The sequence below is a fragment of the Lasiosphaeria miniovina genome (assembly GCF_030549165.1).
Source record: "Lasiosphaeria miniovina strain SMH2392-1A chromosome Unknown B0T26scaffold_1, whole genome shotgun sequence".
Taxonomy (NCBI): Eukaryota; Fungi; Ascomycota; class Sordariomycetes; order Sordariales; family Lasiosphaeriaceae; genus Lasiosphaeria; species Lasiosphaeria miniovina.
The window spans coordinates 3,646,942-3,669,910 of NW_026848220.1; the positions used below are offsets into that span (position 1 = coordinate 3,646,942).

The window sequence follows — 22,969 nt, forward strand, 5'->3', positions numbered from 1 at the left end:
CGTGTGGTGTGCGAGGCTTGATTAACAATGCCAGCTGACAGTCGGGCTTCCAATCATAGGCAGTCATTGGACTGGAAACATTCTTTCACCTATTTTGGGAGGTGAGGGCTGAATGGTTGCGCATCAGACTTGATTACGAGCCCCCCTAATATCCAACGTGCGTTGTCGGGTATTGAGATCCAGGTAGATTGTACGCCGCCTCCCATGAAAAAGGAGGTCGTGTTCCAACCTCTCCCGCGGGAATTCGCGGAGATTAAACGCCCCCGGACATTTAATCCTGACACGAAACGAAAAGCTGTCTATCTTCCTGGTTTGGCGAAGAAGTGGAGGCTGGCATTGATAGGCGAGATTGTTTGAACGTTATGCGGCAGCGACGCCAGGTAAAACACTCCCGTCGAGAATAACCACATCATCACCAACCTATGCCCACTCAGTCGATCCCCGGTAACCTCGAAAGGGTCTAAAGAGCCTCAAACCCCAGCTCATCAACTTTAGCCGTAACACACGTTGGCATGAAAACGACGAGCCAACAATAGTAACCGAAGGGATATGATAATTATGGGTATGATATGGGGGGTTATGTCCAGCCTCCAACCACCACCGAGCCCTGTAGGGTTGATTCTCGGTGGACTGACTGGTAGAAATGGAGGCCGGCCTGCAATTGATTCCTCTGGGCCACGACTGACGCAAAAAAGTTCATGGAGATCCCCCCCGAAGGGAGAGATAAGAACCCAAGCAACACGGGTAATGTTTTTAGAGTCATGGCAGCCGCACGAGGAAAAAAAAAGAGAAGAAAAAAAGCGAGAGCAAAATTTTGGGCGCCTTGATATGGGAATGGAAAATGGGTGGGGCTGGCTTAGTCATGGAAAATTTTCTCTTTTCTTTCTTTCGTCTCGCTGCATTTTCTCCAGTGCTTGTGGATTCTCCAATCAAACCGCTTCCGAAGCTCTAGCGGCCAAGCTAGCATTCCGGAAGAATTGCGCTGCGCCGGCCCCGCCATTTTTCGTCTTCTATTGTCAGTAGAATCCAACCTTGCCCACCTGGTGGAATTACCTCGGCCGCTGGCTAGCTAGCTTATTTGCTCTCTCTTGCATGTTACGGGGGCTTGTTGCGGGTTTGTCAGGCAGGGCAAGTTCCGTGTTATTCACGACGGGATTTCCAGCCTCCCCCACTCTTTCTCTTTTACCGGAGCTTTAGTGTCTCCTGGTGTCTAGTCTCTGGAGTCTCCGTCTTGGATGGGACCCCCTCCATCGGAGTGCCTTCCGCATTCGATTCGCGGACTTCTTCCTGGCGGCGCATGTATTTGATCACGCCGGCCACACAGAGACGCAGAAACGGATGCGGCGCGCGACCAGATTGATTAAAAAGGAGCCCATTTCAATATATGTCACGCAACCCTCGCTTGAGCAGGGCTGGTAGGCCGCCCCTACGCCCCCTTTTGGGGCACAAATCCCCAAGCCACGTCGACTGAGGTGCTGCTTGCTCGCTGCAGTGGCTTTTGTGCGAGTACTTTATTCATTCGATACGGAACCTCTCTCAGTCTGTCTTGGGCGAGAGCTAAGCCACTGCCTCTGCCGAGAAGAGGCCAACCGCCCGGACGCTCTGGGCGCTCTCCCGCGTTGTTGAGCCCTTGGCGGGGGAGCCAGAGCGTGCCTAGTTAATAAACAGGGTTTCGTCCAGGACAGGAGAGGAAACACTTGGGTTGCGTCTCGCGCCGTTCAGCATCGCATCGCCTCGCATCATCGGCGGTCTGTCCGCTAGTCGTTGGTGTCGTTCATGTCTTCGTGTCGTCGTCGGCTCGCAAGCCGAAACGATCAAAACAAAAATAACGATCAGAGCGATCCACCGCTGTTTGGTTTCGTCTCTGCGGAAAACGAGGGTTTGCCCGCTGCCCGCTGACCCCCGGCGCCGCGTGCGTGTTGCAGCTTCTGGGGTTTGTAGAGTCTCACAATTCCCCTCGCGCCGTAGTTCTGTACTACCTTGTATCTATATTGAGGTAGTGGCAGTGTGCGATCTCCTACGTGCACGGGGAACAGTCTCCATTATCCCACGTTTCTGTCGCGTCCAAGCGTCCTCGACCAGATAGACTCTCGACCGAGGAGAAAACGGTTCTGATTACTGGATCAGCAGTGGGTGAATACCAGCTCAAGCTAGGTCTTGGCTTTGCAGACGTGCTTCTCTCAGAGTTTCCCCAGGTCTATCTCGCCCTGCCCTGCCCGCCTAGCCTCGCCTCGCCTCGCCTCCACACCCTCTGGACCATGGAACAGATCGCCTGCACGCATTGAAAACACGCACATGCAGATACGGATACACACCCACACTCTTTGTTCAGTTCCAGCCCAGCCCAGCCTCTCACCTCTTCCATTATTCTTCCGGTTGGGTCTTGCAGGACCATGTCTGTACCAACTTAACTTCTGCCCCCCCTATTCAAGGTACTTGCACCTACACTGCTTAAACTAGCTTGACTTGTACAGATAGACCTCGGGCAGGTATCCATAGAGTACCTTCCCCCCTACGGATGTGCATGCGTAGTCAATACCATACCCCTAGACACCACACCCATTACCGCCGCCGCCATCACCACCCACAAATGGAAGACAACCACAATGACGCCGCCCGCGGGGCTGACTTCCGTGCATCTCGTGCTCGGCTCAAGCAGCTCCCAACCCCAAAACAGGCTCTCCCCGCGCTCCCGCTAGCTCGTCAATCGGCCATGACCCATCCGGGCCAGCCCCCTACCGCTAGTCCATGCCTGTCCCATGCTTTGCCCCATGCCATGCCCGTCCCCCATGGGCTCCCCTCGATCACCAAAGCCGGCGCACAACAACTGCAACTCTGTTTCGACGGCACGTTACCGTGGGTTCCCAAGATCGGTAAGCCTGGAAACTAATGAATTGGAAGACTGCAGGAATAAAGCGTGGGCTCTATATGCTAAGAATAGCTCATCCCCTTCCCTTCCCTGGCCACGTACCATCCGCCTGTACTGCGTAGCCCACCACTCCCTTCCGCTGACCTCACTGCCATGTCCCCTGCCCTGCCCTGCCGCCAGTGGTGCACGCTTCACGCTTCACGGTCGTCTCCCTGACTGACGCTTCCGCTGCTACGCTGCCGAAGGACCCCCGGTCCCACTCATCCCGCTCCCAAGAAATCGGGGCCGCAGCTGACGGCGGTCCTGGCCCTCGCAAATTCGCTGACTGACTAGCCGACTGACACTCCATGACACTGACACTGACACTGACTGAACGGCCTTGACGTTGGTTTGGCTTCCCGGCCTGCTAGCCAGTAGCTGCCTCTTCAAGCCACTCCTGCGTCCACGGCTGCCGGCCATGCCCGAGTGACGAAGCGTTCTGACATGAACATGACCAAGCCCGCCATTGTCCAACAATTGGCCGTTGCTGGATGAACCGCGTCTCCTATTTCCCTACTTCCCGCTCTGACCCTGCTGCTGTGCCGACCAGTCCTGTGCGAGAGATTGCCTCTTGCGGAAGGTTTGGCCTTTTTCATCTCATCTCTCTGCTCCTCCTGTCAAGGATACGCCTCCCATGTCAAGCAGTAGTAGCACGCATGGCAGGTTTTAGAGTTTTGGTCTCTCACACCCCCCTAAACTCGTTTCCGACGGTTCCCGACATGCTCCTTGTTTGGTGCTTGTGCTCTTTGCTAAGCTTAGCTTCTCTTGATTAGCCCAAGCTTAAGCTCTGGTTCGCCCTCCCGCGTGCCTCGTTAAGTCATGGGAGCGGGAGCTGAAGCCACAGACAGCCCCAAAACCTTGATCCTGCCCTGACCTCTCGCACTTTCGATTTTCTTTCCAACTTCCTCTTCCTTCCTGTCCACTTGACCTACCTGCGAGAGCAGATGACGTGATATTGGACCCCCGTGCTGCGACTTGTAATTTCTTCACCTATATTATTGTGCTCAGCCTCTTATAATCCCAACGCCGCCTGCCAACCCGAACTGGTGCGCGGCCGACTTATTATCCCAACCTCCGGCTCTTAAACCAACCCGTCTGCAGGACACTGCCTCTTAGCCTCCTTTTCACCATACTTGCGCCCCAACAAGAGGCCAACCAACACCCAGGAGACGTGTTCAACCCAGCAAACGACTTGTAATAATAGGTTGGGCGTTATTCAACCCGGCTGCTCGCCGTCTTATACCACGCCCAACTATTTCCAGTGGCTAGTCGTCAAGAGGGCGGCTCAAATTATCGGTGTGGAGGTCCTTTGACGTGGCTCTCGGCACCGAGAGGCTGGACCGGGTATATCCCATGCAGCTCAACGCAATTACACGAGGAGAGAAGCCGGTCAGTGTGGCGAGACCGGCCACCGCCGCAACGGCGTCCGAGTTGTTATATCTCTCGTCTACGAACCTCACTGGAACAGGAAGCTCGAAATCGGTCAAGACATCGTCTCAAAGCACAACCGCAATGCATTATGACCACCACTTCCACCGGTGCTGCCCCGCGGCAGCAACGCCGGACCGGTTCAGCAACTTCCAGCGGCTTCCGGCTGAGATCCGGAACATGATCTGGGAATACTCGCTGCCGGAAGCGCGCGTATACGAGGTCCTCGATGCCCCCAATGCGAAGCAAAAGACGCCGGCTCAGCAGGGTCTGATGTTTGCCAATGTACACCCGGAGCCTCCGCCGGCGCTGGCGGCTGTGTGCCGCGAGAGCCGGTACTTTGTCCTCCACAACTACAAGCCGTTGACATTGGGCGCAACGACTAAATATGTCGATCTGTCCCGGGACATCCTGCTGCTCGAGCCCTACCTTCTCGTCAAGCGCCTTCACCGCACCCTCCACTTCATGAGCCAGATACCCCTGATGCGGGACAACATTAACCGTCTCGCGCTCGGCACGTCGTACGGAATCTACACGGGCATCTGCCACCCCGTGCTGAGCTGGAAGGTTTCCAAGACGAACATGGCAAAGCTGCTGTCCAGCCTGGCCAAATTTCCCAAGCTGAAGATGCTCGTCTTTATTGTGCACCAAGAGTTTCAGTTCGAGTTCGACTTCCGCTTTCCCGGCACAATGACCCCCATCCCGAGGAACCCCCTGCCGCCTTCCATCTCGGTCTCCGTGCCGCCGAGCCTCGGCCCTCAGCACGGCACTAGTCTAGGAGTTTCTTACCCGGGTAGCGGCAACGGCGGCTTGCAGGCGAGGGCGATATTATCACCTCTGTCATCTCTGGCGCCCCCGCTTCGACCGACTGGGTTCCCTCCGACGGTTAACGGCAGCAGTACCCTGTCTGGCGGGGGAGCGCCATCGATTTCTCCGCCGGCGCCGCGGCCGCAGCTTGTGCACCAGGCGTACCGGTTCAAGTTCGACATCGAGGCCAACATCAACCACACGCCGCGGCGCCCGCACCTCAACGAGCTGCTGTACTACCCGCTAGACATTGACGAGGACAAGGACGACTGGGACCTGAACGACGTCCCGGAAGAGGAGAGCGAGTGGTGCGACCCGTGGCCCACCAACGACGACTGGCGCAGGTTCCGCAAACGCTTCCAGCGCGCCATCAACATGTCGCTGGAGATGAACGTGGGGGGTGGCGAAGAAGCAGAGCCCGCGGGCCCGCGTGGCGGCGGCCAGAAAGGCTGGGACGCAAGCAGCGCCTGCCCCGGGGACTACTACGGCTACCGCGACGTTGGGACGGGAGGAGGAGGAGCAGGCGGAGGAGCCCGAGAGGCCCCGAGAGGGTCGTCGCAACAAAAGAAGATGCCAGTCCCTGCGTTGAAGGGAGCGAGTCTCCTTTGGCGATACACAAGGGGCGGCTATGTCTGATGATTGGACGTTTGTGTTCTGATTTTACGACTTTTACGTGTTTTGCTTTACTTTCTTTTTTTTTTTTACCAGCGAGTTATATATCTAACCCATTTTGGTCTTTGGCTTTGAGTTCATGGAGTTCTAGTGTGGTAGTAGACGGGCGACCGAATATCATTTTTATATATATATATTTGAAGGTTTCAAAACATTTGCTGTCGCTTCTCTGGTGTCCTTATGCGCCTGCTTTGCTCCTAGTAGGTTGGTCAAGATCTACTTCATACATCCCCACAACCACGCACATGGAAATGTCGGAAATAAAAAGCGAACAACACCGGCTTGTCCATGAAAAACGGTCCGGATGAGGTAATACATGTGGGATTCAGATAAAACGCCCCGTAGCCCAAGCTTAGCTTACACAGAAAGCCCTTCCATGTAGGAATGTGATAAGCTGTGAGACTGCATCGCTAGCACTCTAAGCGGAACTCGACGATGTTTGAGCCTTTTAGGGGGGGGTGGGAGGCAAACTTTTGGTTTGGGAAACCTTGGCAGCCGCGTTATCCCCCCAGTCTAAACTCCGGCTAACGCCGCACAACACTGACCAGCGGCTGCCGCTAATGCTGACAGTAGGTATCGGCCGGGATTCAGCATTCCGTCCCGATCTACGGAGGAGGACGGAGTATGATGTCGCTGTGAAGTTGAGAATGAGATCTTGGTCGCGATCCGGCCAATCAGTGGCGCCGTGCGACTTGGGTTTCCGACCCAAGAGGGCAATCTGGTGAAGAAAACGATGCTGCTGTGACTGGCGACTCCCTAACAAAGACGCGACCAGGGTCAAGAAGTTGGTGAAATAAATTTAGGGCCTGCCTTATTTGGACTGGGAAGGAACGAGATGCAACTCTACTGCCTCTGAAGCGTGCTTTCTCGCTTTCTCGCCATCCTTGAAGGTCGCTTGGTGATCGGCAGTCTTCTTCTATGTAACGAGAGCACGGATAGAGAAACAAGACAAAAGGCGCCCCGAAGACTCTTCTTTTTTCCCTCCCTCTCTTTCCCTGAGCTTTTCTGAATTCCCACCTCGGGGATAGTCTTGCAACCAACCCCATTGAAATCGCATCGATATATGGAGTAGAATGACGAATTAATCAATTCACCGTCTAGCCGCCTTTTACTGGGCATCAAGACTCGGTTGCATCTTCAGTTCCTATATCAAACACCTAACGAGTGGTCACTGACTGTCGATGGGGGGGGGGAAACAAAACCAAATGTCAGCAAGTCAACCAACTTCGCAACCACGATAGTATTCAAGGGAACACCATCAACAAAGCCAGACCCTGCACCAGAATGACACGGTCAACCCAGCCGGCCGATGGCGGTCATGCGTACGAGACCACCCCGCTCCTGGCCGCGGGAGATGACCATGACTTGTCCATCACGGATCCCGGTATCTCCGAGGTCACGCTCAACGAGCAGCAGCCCGGCAACAGCCACGGCAGCCATACCGGCGACGGCGACGACGACAAGCCGCTGCCGGTACGGCAGATCATCGTGCTGTGCTACGCACGCTGGGTTGAGCCCGTGGCCTTCTTCTGCATCTTCCCCTATATGCCCCAGATGTGCAAGGAGAACGGAAACCTAGCCTACGCCGACGTCGGCTTCTACAGCGGCCTCATCGAGTCGCTGTTCTCCTTGACCCAGATGGTCGTCATGATTTGGTGGGGTAAGGCCGCAGATCGCTTTGGCCGCAAGCCCGTCCTCGTCTCCTCCCTCGTCGGCGTCACCTTTGCCACGGCCCTGTTCGGCCTGGCCAAGACCATCTGGCAGATGATTCTGTTCCGCTGCCTGGCCGGCGTCTTCGCCGGCACCATTGTCACCATCCGCGCCATGATCTCCGAGCACAGCACCTCCAAGACCCAGGCCCGCGCCTTCAGCTGGTTCGCCTTCGCCGGCAACTTGGGCATCCTCGTCGGGCCCCTAATCGGCGGCCTGCTCGCCAATCCCGTCGAGCAGTATCCCTCCCTCTTTGTAAACGTCCAGTTTTTGGTCGACTACCCTTATGTTCTCCCGACCCTAGTGGTCGCCGTCCTCGGTCTGAGCGCCGTCGTCGTCACGGTCCTCTTCGTCGACGAGACCCTGGTTAGGGACCCCCTTCCGGGAAGCGCCGGCGCCGGCGAATCCGCCATTGTCAAACCCCCCAGGCTCTCGACATGGGAGGTGCTCAAGTCGCCCGGCGTGCCCATTGTGATCTTCGCCTATGGTCATGTCATGCTTCTCGGATTCTCGTACACGGCTGTCGTGCCCTTGTTCTGGTTCACGCCTACAAACCTCGGCGGCTTCGGCTTCTCGTACCTGCAGATCTCCCTCTTCCTGGCACTCACGGGCCTAGCCCAGGCCATATGGCTGGTGCTCATCTTTCCACCGCTGCAGCACCGCTTCGGAACCAACCGCGTGATACTAGCGTGCGCCATCGCCTGGCCCGTCGAGTTCGCCGCCATGCCCTTCTGCAGCATGCTCCTGCGCAGCGCAAACCCTGCGGGCACCGCCACATTCTGGGCCGTCGCCCCTTTAGTCTTGATAATTGGTGCTGGGGTAAGTATGGCTTTTACGGGGGTGCAGCTAGCCCTCAACGACGTGTCACCCAGCCCCGTCGTCCTCGGCACGCTCAACGCCCTCGCCCTGTCCGTGGTCAGCGGCGTGCGCGCTTTTTGCCCGGCCCTCTTCACCACCCTCTTCGCCATCGGTGCCCGTACCCAGTGGCTATGGGGCTATGCCATCTGGGTGCTCATGACCCTCATGGCTGTGCTCTTCGCCGTCGTATGCTGGTATCTGCCTGACTACAACGAGCTGAAGAAGCAGAGGGAGAGGCAGAGGGTGGGCTGATGACAATTTGGGGGTTTGGCAGGCTGCGGTTGCGCGGCCTGCGATGTGGGATCCGACTCGGAATACGATGTGCTAGAAACGGCGCGGTTGTCACTATGTCCTCTCCCTCTCTGGATATTCAAAAACATCTAGCCGTGAGATCTGGGAGAGCAGCCAAAACAGAAAGTCATGTCCGACAATTTTTGGACGCACGAATCTCCTGGGTTGGTCGCCTACCGGGAGGCAACATGTTCTTAAGAGCGCCAACTTTATACATTGTTGGCCAAGCCAAACCACCATAGACTATTATTATGTTGGTTATACCTACGTACACCCCAACAAGGAAACCCACGACTTGTTTGTTGTTCGGGATATGAAAGTATGTGGTGCGTTTACAAGAAAGGGGCCTTACAATAATAGAAGGGGGACGAGTTGATTAGGTACGCGCCTAACGTAAATCTTTATTTTTGTCAATTTTTTTCACTATGAATACCTACGCACTTTTTTTACTTGAATAATACAGATATTTGGAGCAAGTCGATTTTCTTCTACCTGTTGGTATGGGACAATTAGGGTTGTTCAAGAGACTAAGGTGGTGCGTGCTTGAGCACGGAGTACCTTGGCTATGGTATATGAGGTGGCCAGTACATACTTGGCAGCGTTCCATTGCAGTCAACGGGCCTTAGCGGACGCGCTAACATATGCAACCACTGTAACTTGCTCCCGACAGCCTGGACTGGCGCTCAAGTCATTCGTGGACAGGGCGCGCCTCAGCTTGGAACGCGGGCAACTTATGGCAATGGCCGTTGATCCGTCGCTCAAATTCCACCTCAGCATTCCCGCCAGGCTCCTGGGTTCCACGCCTTGGCGCATGACACTCGTATGCAAATCTGCCGAACACCACGATGGCGATCAGAAACAGGGCATCGGCTTCTTCTCTACCTACCTCGCGTTCTCTAGAGTCAGTCAGCTCAGGGCGGCATTGATTTGGGGTTTCTCGGGTCTTCTAAACCGGATTCCATGTCCGCATCCCTGCCCTGACCTGCCCCGGGGCCTGGATGCAATCATCTCGGGGGAAAGGGGGCGGCTTCCTGACCCGAGTTTACGAGTCTCGCTGCCCTGGCCTGCTCTAACCTGACCTAACTTGTGGGCGCAGAATAAATGCCGACTTTATCGCGGAGATGCAGGCACAAGGCGGAATCGTTTGTCCTTGCATGCTGATATTGTTGCTCGCATATCCGGATGCTAGCTTGAGTGTAATCGACTTCACCCGCGCTCTTCTCCCGTGCCTCTCCCGTCTATATCACGAGGCTGCTATACGGCTCCCCCGTCTACACCCCTCGGTATTCCGTGTCCTTCGCGAGCGCTTTCTCGGTCTTGCAAGGACAGATCGTCGAGATCCTCCCTTACTCCACGCGCTTCTCTCTACCTAACGATCGTGCCCTCTTCTCTGCTTCGCTGCTCCGGGCCGAGGCCAGTGCCTTGCGCCGCTCAGGCTAAAGATGGCTGGGGCTTTCGCGATATTGACTCCATTCCTCTGCCTCTCCAACGCCTGAACAAGTCTGGAAGAAACCATGGCACCCGCCTGTCTCGGTATTTTAGAGGGGCCCGCCCCTACTTGCCATGCTACCCGTGGCGTCAAGTCAGCCTCTCATTCCAAGAGCTCTGCGATAGTGTCTGAGGTCGGTGAGCTGGGCCCGCCGCCAAAAAAAGAGCCTCTATTCACATTCTTTACGCTGGCGTCTTAGCGGGGCAAGTCGTGACGAGAGAGAGAGCTCCTATAAGTCCTTCTAGCTAGACGCTTGCTCCTTCGTGTCCTTCTACTCCAGGTTCGGTCCTTACCACGCCCCTAACTCTAACTAGCTCCGTCGTACAAGCCACGATGCTGTCGTCTATATTCCTTCTCGTCTGTCCTTTACTGCTGGGGGCGTCCGTGTCGGCCGCTCCGAAGCTCATCAAGCTCAGCCCCGAAGATGACGTGGAAATCCAATGCGCGGCGGCCGTCACGGTAACGGCTACCAAGACCATCTGGGCAACGCAGGCTCCGGGCCCGGCCGGCTCTGGCTTCCAGGAGAAAACAGGGAGTCCGGCGGCTCCTCCGACGGCGGCCAGCGAGCAGCACTATCCGGCCGCGTCCCTAGGCGCCTTCTCGATGGCCAGCCAGGCCTCTCATCCAAGCCAAGCCCCCGCCCCTGTCGCGAACGCTCCTTCCAACCAGCCAGATGCCGCCGGAAAGGCTCAGCCCTCGCTCTCTCCACAGTCTGCGGCTCCCGCTGAAGCGGCTTTTAATGCTACAGCTGATGCTGCACCACCGTCATCCTATCGCAATGCACTCTATTTCACCAACTGGTGCGCTTTCCTGCAGATCTGTTGGACTCCTCTAGTTCCTCAAATACTGACTTCTGCAAATCAGGGGTATTTACGGCGCGAATTATCAGCCCCAGCAGCTTCCCGCTTCGCAGATCACCCACGTTCTATATGCTTTTGCAGACATTGCCTCAGATGGCGAGGTGTAAGTCTGGATAAGCGGATCGATTGATGGCATGTTCTAGACTAACAACCGGCCAGGAAAACCTCGGACTCGTATGCAGATCTGCAGAAGCACTACCCCACCGACTCGTGGAACGACCAGGGCAACAACGCGTACGGGTGCGTCAAGCAGCTATATATCCTTAAGAAGAAGAACCGGAACATGAAGGTCCTGCTCTCCATTGGCGGGTGGACGTACTCGCCCAAGTTTCCTCCGGTTGCGGCCACCGAGTCCGGGCGGCAGCGTTTCTGCTCGTCGACAGTCAAGTTGATTCAAGGTCAGCCCAACCCGTTGCCAAGATTCCCATTTTCCCTCTATGGTGGGAAAGTGCAGTCTTGAAGCTATAATTGCTGACACTGAGTCTAGACTGGGGGCTCGACGGCATGGATATTGACTGGGAGTACCCGGCAAATGCGGCCGAGGCACAGAACTTTGTCTTGCTCCTTCAGACGTGCCGACAAGCGCTCGACGGCTACGCGGCGCAACACGCTCCGGGCTATCACTTCCTGATCACCATCGCGGCGCCCGCAGGGGCGCAGCACTATAACATCATGGACCTGCCGGGCATGGACCCGTGGATAGACGCGTGGCATCTGATGGCGTACGACTACGCGGGCTCGTGGGATTTGACGTCGGGCCACCAGTCCAACATCTTCGCCAATGGCAACAACCCGCAGAGCACAAAGTTCAGCACGGAACAGGCGGTCCGCGACTACCTAGTGCGCGGCATCCCGGCGAATAAGATTGTGATGGGACTCCCGCTGTATGGGCGATCGTTCGAGGCGACGCCCGGGCTCGGCCAGCCGTACAACGGCATCGGCGCGGGTTCGATCCAGTCGGGCGTCTGGCTGTACCGCGACCTACCGCGCGCAGGCGCGCAAGAGATGTTCGACGACGTAGCCAAGGCCAGCTACAGCTACGACCAGGGCAACAAGGAGCTCATCACGTACGACACGGTCACCAGCGCCGTGACGAAAGCCCAATACCTCGTCAAGCGCGGCCTCGGCGGCGCCGTCTTCTGGGAGGCCAGCGGCGACAAGTCGGGCGCTAGCAGCCTCGTCGCCACCCTCGCCCAGCAGATGGCCGCCCTTGACCCCTCGCCGAACTTGCTCGTCTACCCGGCCAGCCAGTACGACAACATCCGCGCCGGCATGCCGGGCGCTTGAGCCACTGTGGGCGACTATGCATAGTTCCTGAAGATGGGAGACGGCGTAGTTTGGTTTGTTTCTGCTTTTTTACATTCACCCACAAACCCAGGGCTGTGCTCAGGGGGGCCTTTTTTCTTCGTACATATTTTTCCTCTGACGAGGGACGATGGCTTTTTGTTTTTTTGCTATTATTGCATTTGCAGGTTTCTTGTTTCTCTCTCTTATTCTTCTCTTTTAAACATTTTGATTGATAAACCTACATGTATTGCGAGGCGGGGAACGAAACGAAGATGGTGCTTACTACCTTTTTGCTTCCAGGAGCTTTTACGACGAAGCTGGTTGCGGTCGATCGATCGACTCTACCTGCATCGCGAAAAGAAGATTGCAACGAAAGAACAATCCGAGAGGGGGGAGTTTATACGATTTCAGCAAGCGTTACTACTCCGTGTCACTAGGTGCACCCCGTTCTCCCAGCATGATCTCTTTTCGTTTTCCACGCCCCGCATCTGCAAGACTCAGAGGGAAAGGGCTAGCTACTCGCCCGCCCTGTGGGTTTTGGGTTTTATTTCCTACGTTCTCGGCATCTGCATGTTTGTAACGGGCTCTTGCTTTTCAGGAGGATGGACTCTTTTGGTTTTCTTATCTCATATAGGTATATACGACAGTTGATATCCGCGATCGTTTTTTTTGTTGCCATTTGTTGAAAAAAGAGACGAAATCGAAATGCTTGAAAGTGAATACTACTACAGAATGTTTAATAATCTAGATTTGTTCATGCTCTGGAAGGAAGGATGGAATGAGGGGCCCGTGAGGTTGGTTGCCGCCGTATGTTGTCTAAGACAAGACTTGGCACTCATGGATGCAGCTCTTAAAAACTCAGCCCCGGCTTCTTTTCTTGTCTTTTTCTCGGCTGGGTATCATCTTGCGTTGAAGTAGGGATCGCTAATATCGGAGATAATTCTCAATTCGAAGCCGATTTTGAACAATGAGGTTCAAGTGCAGTAAGCCCTGTACACACCCTCAATCACCCTTGCCGCTAACGTCCGAAATGGCGTGCATTCTAAAATTGCCATAACAACAGCAAAATTTCCGCTAGAGGGCAGTTTCACATCGTCCTTTCCTCAATACCAAAGGCTCAAAGATAGTCATTGATTGAGGAGAGAGCGGAACGTCTAGCTTTTAGGAATAGACGTCGAGGAAAGACTTAGCGCAGCCAGGGGGCACCAATGTGGTCTGTGTCCTGTGGCTGCACTGCGACCCCAAATCACCACCTTCAGTTCTCCAATTCCCATCTTTCCTCAATCTTGAATTTGCCTACCGCGAGGTAGGCGTAGGCGAACTGTAGACTTTTGAACGAGAACAAGATGCTGTTTCGATAGGCGTGCCAAGACACTTGCTTCCCAGATGGGATTCTCCCGGATCGCGCATAGCATTCGCCGTTCGGTTAGGCAACACAGCGCAGCTAGGCGGCCGTCACTAACACCCGCGCTGTGGACGGGTGGGTTTCATCGCTGCAGGGCTCTCGTGTCAGAGCCTCAGCTTGGACCTGCGCTCCCGCTTCTCCCAAGCCGGAACATGGACGGATGAATGCGACTGCTTCAGGGTGTTGATGCGTGCTCGCACCACCGCGTCGATCATCCTCATGTCGCCCACACACTATGTGCCGAGCGCTCTACTGCCCATCACCAAGACGGGCCCGACAAAAGTGCTTGGCTGGCGGCAAATCTGTCTCCCAACCAAGCCAAACCCAAGCCCAAGCCCCCCTGACATGTCTCGTCCCGGCGTCTGCAGTAGGCACCGGTACATACATGGCATCGCTGGCCAGTGTCAGGCGATACCCCCATCCCACTCAGAATCGTACAGCAGTGATGTGATGCCTCAGACTCACAGTGTCGCAAATCTCCTGTGGGGACTGGCCATGTCGTGAGAGATCCCATATCCATTCCTCTTTACCCGTTTCTTTCTCGATTCTTCTCTTCCCTCTCTCCTACACGCCCTCCCGCCTCTCTCGTCCGTGTTATTACTCTCCAGGAGCAGGCCTCTTTTGTCTTGCTGTTTCTCTCCTTTTTTCTATTTTTTTTTGTAATCTCTAGTATTATCTTCGCCGTTCCTTTCGTAACTGCAAGTCAGCACAGTTTCGTTTCTCGACACTCCTTTCAGCAAACACGCCAGCTTTGGCCTGGCCAGCCGATCCCTTCGATATCACAGCCTAGCTAGACTCGACAGTGCAGCTCTCGACGGTCAAGATGCGCCTTTCAACGAGTACCTTTGTTGCTGCTCTCCTGGCGGCCGCCGCTCAGGATGCCGGCGCCGTCCCTCAGAACAACCGGAACGGTGCAGGTGCCAGCGCGGAAAATGGAACGTTTGCCGTGCAGACTGTCCCCAACGTGGTGAACGCAAATGCTGCAGGACAGGCGACGGGACTGAGACCTCTGCCTGGCTTGCAGACCAACGTGGCCGCCGGCCCGCTGAGGCCACTTCCCGGGCTTGCCTCGGCCGGCACGGCGAACGCAGTGGCAGCGCCGCCAGCAGCAGCAGCAGCACCACCAGCGGCGGCAACGCCACCAGCAGCGGCAGTAGCAGCACCAGCTGCCACGGTTGTTAGCCCAGCGGTGGTGAAACCTGCAGTTGCAGCCCCAGCTGCAGCACAGCAGTCCCTGAGACCCTTACCAGGCCTCAACACAGCAGCGCCGCAGTCTTTGAGACCTCTTCCGGGTCTTGCTTCGGCGGTATGTTGTTTTTCCTAGTCTGGCTGGCAATCCGAATAGTGCTAACTTCCATTTCAGCCTGCTGCTGTTGTCAATCCACCGCCTGCCGCCGCCGCAAGCCCGCCGTCTGCCGCCGTGGTTGCTAGCTCATCTGCTGTTGTTGCTGGGTTTACGCCCATTGTTGCTGCCACGTCTGCTGTAGCCGTGGCCGGGTCTCTCACACCAATTGCTGCTGCAACATCCGCGGCTGCAGCCGTTGTTGCGTCGTTTACTCCTATTGCCGCTGCTGATACGTCGGCCAGCGTGGCTGCAGCTGCGCCTCTTACTCCAATTGCAGCGGCGACACGAGCTGCTGCGGGTGTAGTTGGCTCATTCACTCCAATTGCTGCGACCGCCTCGGTTGCCGTAGCTGCAGTACAGACAACAGCAGCAGCGGCGGCACTCGTCCCTCTCCCAGGAGCGCAGACGTCGGCAGTGGCAGCAGCCTCGCCTCTCACTCCCCTCGTCCCTCTCGGAGGAGTGCAGACAGCGGCGACTTTGGCAGCCACCGAATCAGGCGCCTCTGAGGGGACTCTTAGACCCCTGCCGGGCTTGGGCTCGGAGACGACTGTGTCGCTTGAATCGCTGCAAACCCTTCCGGGCACTATTGCCGTCCCGACCGGGCTGCCTGATTCCATCACGACGGCTCCTGCCGCTCTCCCGACAGACGGCCTAGACTCTTTTGGTGCGGTCCCAGTGGCAGTCTCCTCGTCTCTCAGCCTCACGACTGTCACAACCATCGCAAATGGCTTGACTTCTACTGTCATAACAGCTGTGTCCGTCCCAACAGGAGCCTCGCAACTGAATTCTCTAAACTCTACTACCGCCATCTTGCCCACCGCCGGGGCCGAACGAACAATGGGCTCAATGATGGCCGTTGTCGTAGGCGCCGCCGGTGTCTTTGCCATGATGCTGTTGTGAGGAGACAGCAAATACCGTGGGCGTTGGTTGCCGGCTTTCTGTTCTATTCTTGCCATCCGTGATGGCGTCACTAAAACGAGGTCTGAAACCCCGATTATGAAGTTAGGGTCAGTTTTGTGATTTTGGTCCTTTAACACCGCCCCCGGTTCATCGAGACTTGCCTCCGGGCGAGGCAGCCTTGTGGACACATGATCCGGGCTGAGCAATTCGCGGGTGGGACATCTTGTCGGAGAACGATTGGATATGGGAGGATGCTTATAATTATACCAAGAGGCTGGCGTTTTCTGTTGCGGGCCCCCTACGCCGACTTGATATTAGAAGCACACTGGCGTTGTATGCAAACCTTTTTCTTACTGTATATACTAGTGTATCGACTATAACCAAAATAAAAGTACAGAACATATGGATGTCAGCTGTTTTTTCCTCGTTGTTTTGTTAGTCATGCTGTAGCAGATCAGTGGCTTGATGGGCGGCAACGATAGAACAAGTGAGTATCCGTAGAATCACACTACAACGGCAGACGGGCTCTGGCTTTGTTAGGGTTTGCAAAAATTGGAAAGAGAGGCGTCGTTTGATTAGGTGGAAAACTTGGTGTGCGGACGGCCTCGCAAGATCCGGGGGGCTGTGTCGCTCCGCGGATCCGAAACGTAGAGGGTTTCGGGCGACGGCAACAAATGCCTCTCCCTAGGTATGTATACTTACTTTGTGGTTGTCCATGACGGAGGCTTTACATGCATGATAGTTATTGTAGAGCCAAAATCTTGTGTATATTTCTTTTAAATGACTTGGGAGGCTGACTACGGTATTTAAAAGAGATTGTTCGATTTTTGCTGGAGGTTGATGTATTCTTGGCGGCGTTGAGGAGTTCAGGTTATGAATCAAAAAGGGGCGTTTGTTGTTCTGAAACCCTAACCATGGGGTAGAAAGGGTTTGGGTTGCTTGCTGGGGTGTTTTCTGCCGCCACTTTCCGCCCAAATTGTGAAGGAGCTCTAAGCTGAGATAATGGAGAACGGAGCTTGCTTCGTCTTGACCCATTGGCGGTGACGACGGTAATGCTATATATACAGTGCAACTACTAGGTGATCCAGCGCGACAATACCATACCTCGATATTGCAGAATTCGGCTGCCTTGAATTGGGGGGGGGGTTTTTTCGCCGGCGCGGGCAAGCAGGAAAGCAGCTATGGGGTGGCTCGACGGGTGGTTCGGAGCGGGAGGAAGGGGAGGCGACAACAGCGAGAACGACCCTCTCCGGAAGCTCGACCCCAAGCTCCGCGAGTTCCTCAAGAAGGAATCGCCCATTAAATACACACCTGCGAGCGCCGGTGAGCAACAAACACAACTACAGCAGCAGCAGCAGCAGCAGCAGAAACAAAAGGCGCCCCTAACACCAGCGTCGGCGCAAAACCCCCAACAGCCAGAAGCCGCCAGCGATGTTCCAGCGGTGCCGCGCGAGAGCCAGTTCCAGGACGGGCGGTACGCGGACCTGTGGAAGACGTACCAGTCGCAGAGTTCGGTGGAGGCGTCGACCAAGAGCGACCACGAGAAGCTGATGGATGTGCTGGAAGGGTTCAAGGAACGCAAGCTGGCGATCGGCGGGGCGGCGCTGGAGAACTGCTCCGACGAGCAGCTGGCGTGGAGCGACTGCATGAAGAACGGCGACTGGGCGCAGAAGATGACCATGTGTCACACCGAGGTGCAGCGCTTTGAGCGGTGCTACATGGTGCAGTCTGTACGTTCTTCTCTTCCAGTCCCGACCTTGCCTCCTCATCTTCATTTACTGATGAAAGAAAATATATATAGAGACTCCTCAAGGCCCTCGGCTATCTGTCCACATATGACCGCCCGCGCGAGGTCGACGAGGACATCCAGATGCACGCCGACGCGCTGTACCAGCGGATGCTGGAGCAGGAGACGGCCATCGAGAAGGCCAAGGCGGAGGGGCTGCCCGTGCCCAAATTCCCGCCGCTGCTCGATAGGTCGCCAGCCGCGCAGACGGCGCGGGCTGCAGGTGCCGCAGCTGCGTCCGGCACGGCATCTGCCGTCAGGGAGGCGGCCGGCGCAGGTGGTGGCGCGGCCGCCGACGCCGGGGAGGAGCCCAATGCGGCCACTCTGGCTGCATGGAGAGCCAAGCTAGAGAAGCTGCCCGACCATGACCGGGCGGCTGAAGAGGCGGCGCTGCGGGCCGAGCACAGGGCCAAGGCCGAGATGGCGTCGCAGGTGCAGGCTCTGTGGCAGGAGCAGGCCAAGGAGAGGGAAGCCAGAAAGGACAGCGGGGGCGAGTCGATCGGCGACAAGCTCCGGAACTGGATCGGGCCGAAATAGAATACTTATTATCCGTTGAGGGGGACTTATTTACTTCCTCCACTTATATATTCATTACTGTATACAAATATATAACAAACTTGTTAATCACCATCAGCACGCCCAAACCGAGGCTCCTAACCAATTATCCATACGGCAGCCATACTGGTGTTTCGACGTATTCCGCACCTCCACTTCAACTGGTGTGTGTCATTTACATTCGTTCGATGCTTCGTCAGGACATCTCATCTTCTCATCTGCTCTCCAAAGCAGTGGCCGCCCGCTCTAAAAAGGCATTGAACTCCTTGATCTGCTTCAAAGCCCCTCCCCCGTCGCTCGCAGCACACGCCTGGTCCGACACCCTGCTGATGAGCAGCTCGAGGTTGGCCAGGTCTACCTGCTTCCGCTCCGCCGCCGACAGCTCCGGGGCCGCGTGGCCCTTTTCCACTGCCAGGTCGATGTCGTGCATGGCCGAGGAGAGGAAGATGTGCCGCTAGAATCAACACCAGTAGTCAGCAGCCGAACCTGCCGTCTCAGATGTAAGGTAGGTAGTAGGGGAAGTTTTGACAGGGGCCGGGTTGTTTGGGTTTCGGCGAGGGCTGAAAATGGTAATAGGAAACATGAAAAGGAGATGGCTTACCAAAGCCTCCTTGCTCTCCGCTTCGTGCTTGATGCGGATGGCGTCCATTCGCAGAGCGACCTGTTCGCGCTCGGCGCGGATGCGCAAGATTTCCTCGCGCAGAGAGAGCCTCTCTTTTTGGGTCACGCGCACCCGCTTCCGCAGGGCGTGCAGTGTGTCCAGTGCGATTGTCTGGGTTCGTCCTGTTAGTTCTTCTCCTGAGATAACTGAATGAAGAGCGGCAAGTTTAGAATGTATCAAGAGAACTCACATGCTCAAGAAGCCGAGTTCTCAGCTCCTCCTGAAAGGCCTCAAGCGTGCGGTGCATGGTCTTCTGCTCTCTCTTGGCGGCTAGATTCCCGGCCTCCCAGGCCCGCTCCTGCAGTTTGCCCAGGAAGTTCTCGATAAGTTCTTCGCACAGTTTGGACAGGACATCGACGGCGTTCACGCCCGCGCGGTTCGCGAACGGTATCTCGGCGTTGAGAAACTCTGTGTCGGTCTCGTCCTCGTCGCCACCGAAATGTGCCGCTCCCTTCCTAGTGAAGCGCTGGACAGTTACAGTGACAGGAACAGGCTCAGCATCCGTTCGAGATTCTTCTTGTCCGTCGGCGCCGTTGGAATGATTTCCCTCCTTCCGCCCTTTTGCCTGTTTTATCGGTCCAACCTTGGATTTGGGCATGGGGCGGGACGTCGGCACAGGTTCAGGCATGGGCGTAGGCACGGGCTTAGCCCTCCGCGGTTTAGATTGTTGACTTGCTTGTGTGCTATTCCTCTGGCGGCGTTTGGCAACTGGTTCGCCCTCGATCTCTGGCTCCTTCCTCCGACGTCGCTTGGGGGCAATGGTTTCTTCTTCTTGCTCCTCTTCCTCGTGCTGCTCGATAGGCTGAGATCCCAGGTCGGGCGAAGGAGCGCGCAGACTCCGTCTCGTACGGGTTCTCCCCAACTTCCGAGCGGCTTCTCTGTCGCTGATCTCTTCCGCTGCCCCATCCTCATCCTCATCCTCATCCTCACCTTCATTCTCTACCTCGTCATTGGCCACGTCGGTAGATATATCAGTCTCGCTGGGAGGTCCCATATCGGGTGATGATATTCGAGCACTGCCTTCAACGCCGTCGTCACCGGGATTTGCGAGACTGCTTCCAGATGGCCGCCCTCTTTCCCGACGGGTGGCTGCGGGCGATAGTACTAATGCTTCTGGTTCGGGCGGCCCTGTCACTGTTGCCCTGGAAGGTACAGAGCGCCGCTGTCCAAGGCTCTTTCTCGCGGCCGCCATGCGCTCCAGCGGCGAAGACGACGGTACATCGCCCACATTAGTTGTTGTAGTCTCGTTAAGATCTTCAAGAACCCGTTGGAGCAGTGTACTTGACCCTACGACAAACGCGCCCTCGCTAATGCGTACACGCCGCCGACGCCCGCTCCCCGGTGCGCTTACAGGGCTCTCGGTCACCTCCTCGGCCAGAATTTCGCCAGTCGCAACTGGTGAGGCGGTACGGGCCACGCGCCTAGACAATTGCCGTGAGGACGAGGACGATAACACCGGCGGCTGCGCTGGACTAACAGCCCCCACAGCCGTTGGGTCCCCGTGGTCCTGTTCGATTACCTGCTGCTGACCATGCTCAGCAGGCGCCACCTGCCGCTGGGCCGGTGATGATCTTTTCCTGAGGCGTCCATTGACCTGAACTGGTGCCTCCTCGGGGCTGCTGGCATCAGGGATGTCATAGATTTCTGGCTGTGACACATGAGCTGGCGATGATGGACGCCGGCTGACTGCTGCAGCCGCCGGCAACGGCGGGCTCGAACGCGCCGCATTCCGGGCTAGATGCTTTCTCTTGGCCGACGTATTAGAAATCGGCCGCGATAAAGAAGCCAGGGTTAGATTAGGCGCGGGCGTGGGCGATGGCCCGAGAGCTGCTGGGGCTATTTCTTGGGCATCGACTTCGGGGGTCGGCTGGTGCTCTCCAGGTAATGCCACTGGGGCAACTGGGATGACAAAATTGAACGACACGTCTTCGACCTGGTGACGTCTTCCACAATGTTAGGACATGCTCGATTGGGGGAAGTAATAACAAAGCAAAATCAAACGGCTTACCCAGCGCCGCGCATGCGCTCTTGCATGCGCTCCTGTCGACCTGAGTTGCGATGTCTCGTTGTCAGTTTGCGATCAAATCAATTGAAAAGGTACAGCGCGTTAGAAACATACTGGTAGCCATGGCTGTTTCTGGTTGCCCCCTCAGCCTAGAAATGTCGATTCGCACGTGAGGCCGCTACATTGTCTTCCAAGGTTGTCCAAATGTCGCCTGGCCTAGGATGACGGCGGGGTTATTTTGAGGAACGCGACTGCGAATGTAACGAGACGCGACTTTGGGCGACCGGGAGGACTAGCGGGGGGATTATGGGTTAGTGCAGGGTCCCTCCCCAGAATGGCGAGCTTGGCAAACACTAGCGGGGTTCATGGCGCTGCCAAGACTATGGTTTGAAACGGATGCCGATGAGGCTCAGATGCCAAGTATTGAAACGTCCACCTACGTAACTTGGGTTACTTCCAGGTTTGGTATTTATTTATGTGTAGTGCACTAGATAACTGGCTTGCTTGACTGTTTCTTAAATTCATCACTCAATGTTGCTTTAACAACATATTTCTGACAACTGCTTCCAGGGTGATCTTGAAAACAAAGCTATCTCAATTCGAGGTCACCCGCCCATCCTTCGTCCAAATCTTGGTATTTTCTTTGCTCACACCAGCTGCTTCCATGTTTGCCGTATTTTGAGACACCATCTTGTGAACTTTTCTGTCTCCCACATTCACGCGATCCCCTCCCTTGTGCTCTTACATAATCTAGAGATCCGCCCGAGATTTCATCTCCTCTGTCACTGGGATCCATTCCATCTGGTCGTCGTCAAACCGGTGGCTACGAAGCGTGTTAGTATCTTTGAAACCCATCCCCTTTGAGTTCTAGATTAGTCTTACTTCTTAAACTCGGTTAGTGATAACGCCTTTTCCCCGTATTCCCCGACCAGGAGTTCGCGGTAGCGGTATGGGATTTTTGTGCGAACGCCCTCAAACAACGCGCTTCGTAACGGGAACAAATAGGTATCCTAGAATATGTTAGTTTCTGCTGCTCTATCTTAGGAGAGGTATCTTTGTTACCCTGAATTCGTGACCGTCCTTGCAACTCATCATTCCTTCCCCGGCAGGATGAGTCATATTGTATCGGACAGTTGTGATATCAATGAAAAGCCCGCTCTCCATGTCGATCCATCTCGCATCGATGACATTCAGTTTGTCGGTTTGCCCCCGGTTCTGATAGTGGGGGTTCACCTCCAGCAGATATTCCCGTCCTTTTGGCTTCCCCGGCATACGATGGTAGAATACAGACATGTTGTAGTACGCTGCCAGGAAGAACATGCTTGTCTCAGAAACCTGGACGTCAATGTCGGAATCCCACGGAAGTATCTTGAAGGATATGAGTTAATCCAGGTAGTTCGTATGTATGGGAGAGCAATTACTCTTACCTGCTTATTCCACCACCATCCGAGAAGAGTGCCGTGCATGAGCCACGTCTCAATACTTAGGTCATTGAATGTGACGAGAAATGCCTGTACCAGGCCCCTCAAGGCCTTTTTCTGTTCCGTGTAGTTGAGTGTGCTCTCGGCAAAACTGCAGGGCAGTATCAGAAAACGTATTAGCAGAATACACCTGGGCAACTTGAACAATACCGGCCATCGTAGTGTGGGTGGAAGCTGTGCCAAATCAGCCTTTTGTTTTCCACTGGAGCATTGTCTCTTACATCGACTCATCTGCTCGTCCGTTATCAGCTCAAGCTCAAGAACATCAAACCAAACGCTGCAAACAGGATATGGACAGTGATTGACAGTCTGTACAAGTGCTCACATACGAAAGTATTTCTCGGGCGGGTCCCCTCCCCGCCCACTCATATCCTTGGTATTCTTTGTCCGTACCGATAAGAAGTCGGCATCTCGCTTCTGTACTGGTGTCGTCGCCGCGACTGCCGAAAAGACGACAGCAGAAAGCAAAAGATGGCAAATATGCATTTTCAGCAGAGCCAGTCACCCGAGAAGACCGGGGT

At 55.6% G+C, this 22,969-nt stretch overlaps 7 protein-coding genes across 7 annotated transcripts; 5 read left to right on the forward strand and 2 right to left on the reverse strand.

Moving 5' to 3' along the window:
* Positions 1-4,474: 4,474 nt before the first annotated feature.
* On the forward strand, positions 4,475-5,515 carry B0T26DRAFT_613226 (uncharacterized protein; the record flags this gene model as incomplete). The annotated part of the gene is made up of 2 exons (XM_060435930.1): positions 4,475-5,221; positions 5,291-5,515. Coding segments are annotated over 2 exons (972 nt in total), but the record flags the coding sequence as incomplete, so codon positions are not given.
* A 1,584-nt stretch (positions 5,516-7,099) lies between these two features.
* Positions 7,100-8,635, forward strand: B0T26DRAFT_736775 (major facilitator superfamily domain-containing protein; the record flags this gene model as incomplete). The annotated part of the gene is made up of 1 exon (XM_060443364.1): positions 7,100-8,635. The coding sequence occupies one exon, from the start codon at positions 7,100-7,102 to the stop codon at positions 8,633-8,635; it is 1,536 nt and encodes a 511-aa protein (XP_060302864.1).
* Positions 8,636-10,124: 1,489 nt separating this feature from the next.
* On the forward strand, positions 10,125-12,431 carry B0T26DRAFT_47045 (glycoside hydrolase family 18 protein). The gene is made up of 4 exons (XM_060435216.1): positions 10,125-10,963; positions 11,028-11,126; positions 11,183-11,421; positions 11,511-12,431. Exons 1-4 carry the CDS (start codon positions 10,497-10,499, stop codon positions 12,308-12,310), a joined length of 1,605 nt encoding a protein of 534 aa, XP_060302865.1. The 5' UTR covers positions 10,125-10,496; the 3' UTR covers positions 12,311-12,431.
* Positions 12,432-14,538: 2,107 nt separating this feature from the next.
* B0T26DRAFT_670327 (uncharacterized protein) lies at positions 14,539-15,960 on the forward strand (the record flags this gene model as incomplete). Its single annotated transcript, XM_060439166.1, has 2 exons — positions 14,539-15,021; positions 15,079-15,960. The coding sequence occupies 2 exons, from the start codon at positions 14,539-14,541 to the stop codon at positions 15,958-15,960; spliced, it is 1,365 nt and encodes a 454-aa protein (XP_060302866.1).
* A 983-nt stretch (positions 15,961-16,943) lies between these two features.
* Positions 16,944-18,310, forward strand: B0T26DRAFT_686665 (uncharacterized protein). The gene is made up of 2 exons (XM_060440911.1): positions 16,944-17,690; positions 17,762-18,310. The coding sequence occupies exons 1-2, from the start codon at positions 17,142-17,144 to the stop codon at positions 18,281-18,283; spliced, it is 1,071 nt and encodes a 356-aa protein (XP_060302867.1). The 5' UTR covers positions 16,944-17,141; the 3' UTR covers positions 18,284-18,310.
* On the reverse strand, positions 18,311-21,227 carry B0T26DRAFT_686667 (uncharacterized protein). Its single transcript, XM_060440912.1, has 5 exons — positions 21,082-21,227; positions 20,971-21,010; positions 19,153-20,905; positions 18,903-19,073; positions 18,311-18,755 (listed from the first exon to the last, which is right to left on the reverse strand). The coding sequence occupies exons 1-5, from the start codon at positions 21,089-21,091 to the stop codon at positions 18,516-18,518; spliced, it is 2,214 nt and encodes a 737-aa protein (XP_060302868.1). The 5' UTR covers positions 21,092-21,227; the 3' UTR covers positions 18,311-18,515.
* A 128-nt stretch (positions 21,228-21,355) lies between these two features.
* B0T26DRAFT_686668 (LicD family-domain-containing protein) lies at positions 21,356-22,800 on the reverse strand. The gene is made up of 4 exons (XM_060440913.1): positions 22,395-22,800; positions 22,030-22,335; positions 21,850-21,977; positions 21,356-21,790 (listed from the first exon to the last, which is right to left on the reverse strand). The coding sequence occupies exons 1-4, from the start codon at positions 22,677-22,679 to the stop codon at positions 21,718-21,720; spliced, it is 792 nt and encodes a 263-aa protein (XP_060302869.1). The 5' UTR covers positions 22,680-22,800; the 3' UTR covers positions 21,356-21,717.
* Between the last annotated feature and the right edge of the window lie 169 nt (positions 22,801-22,969).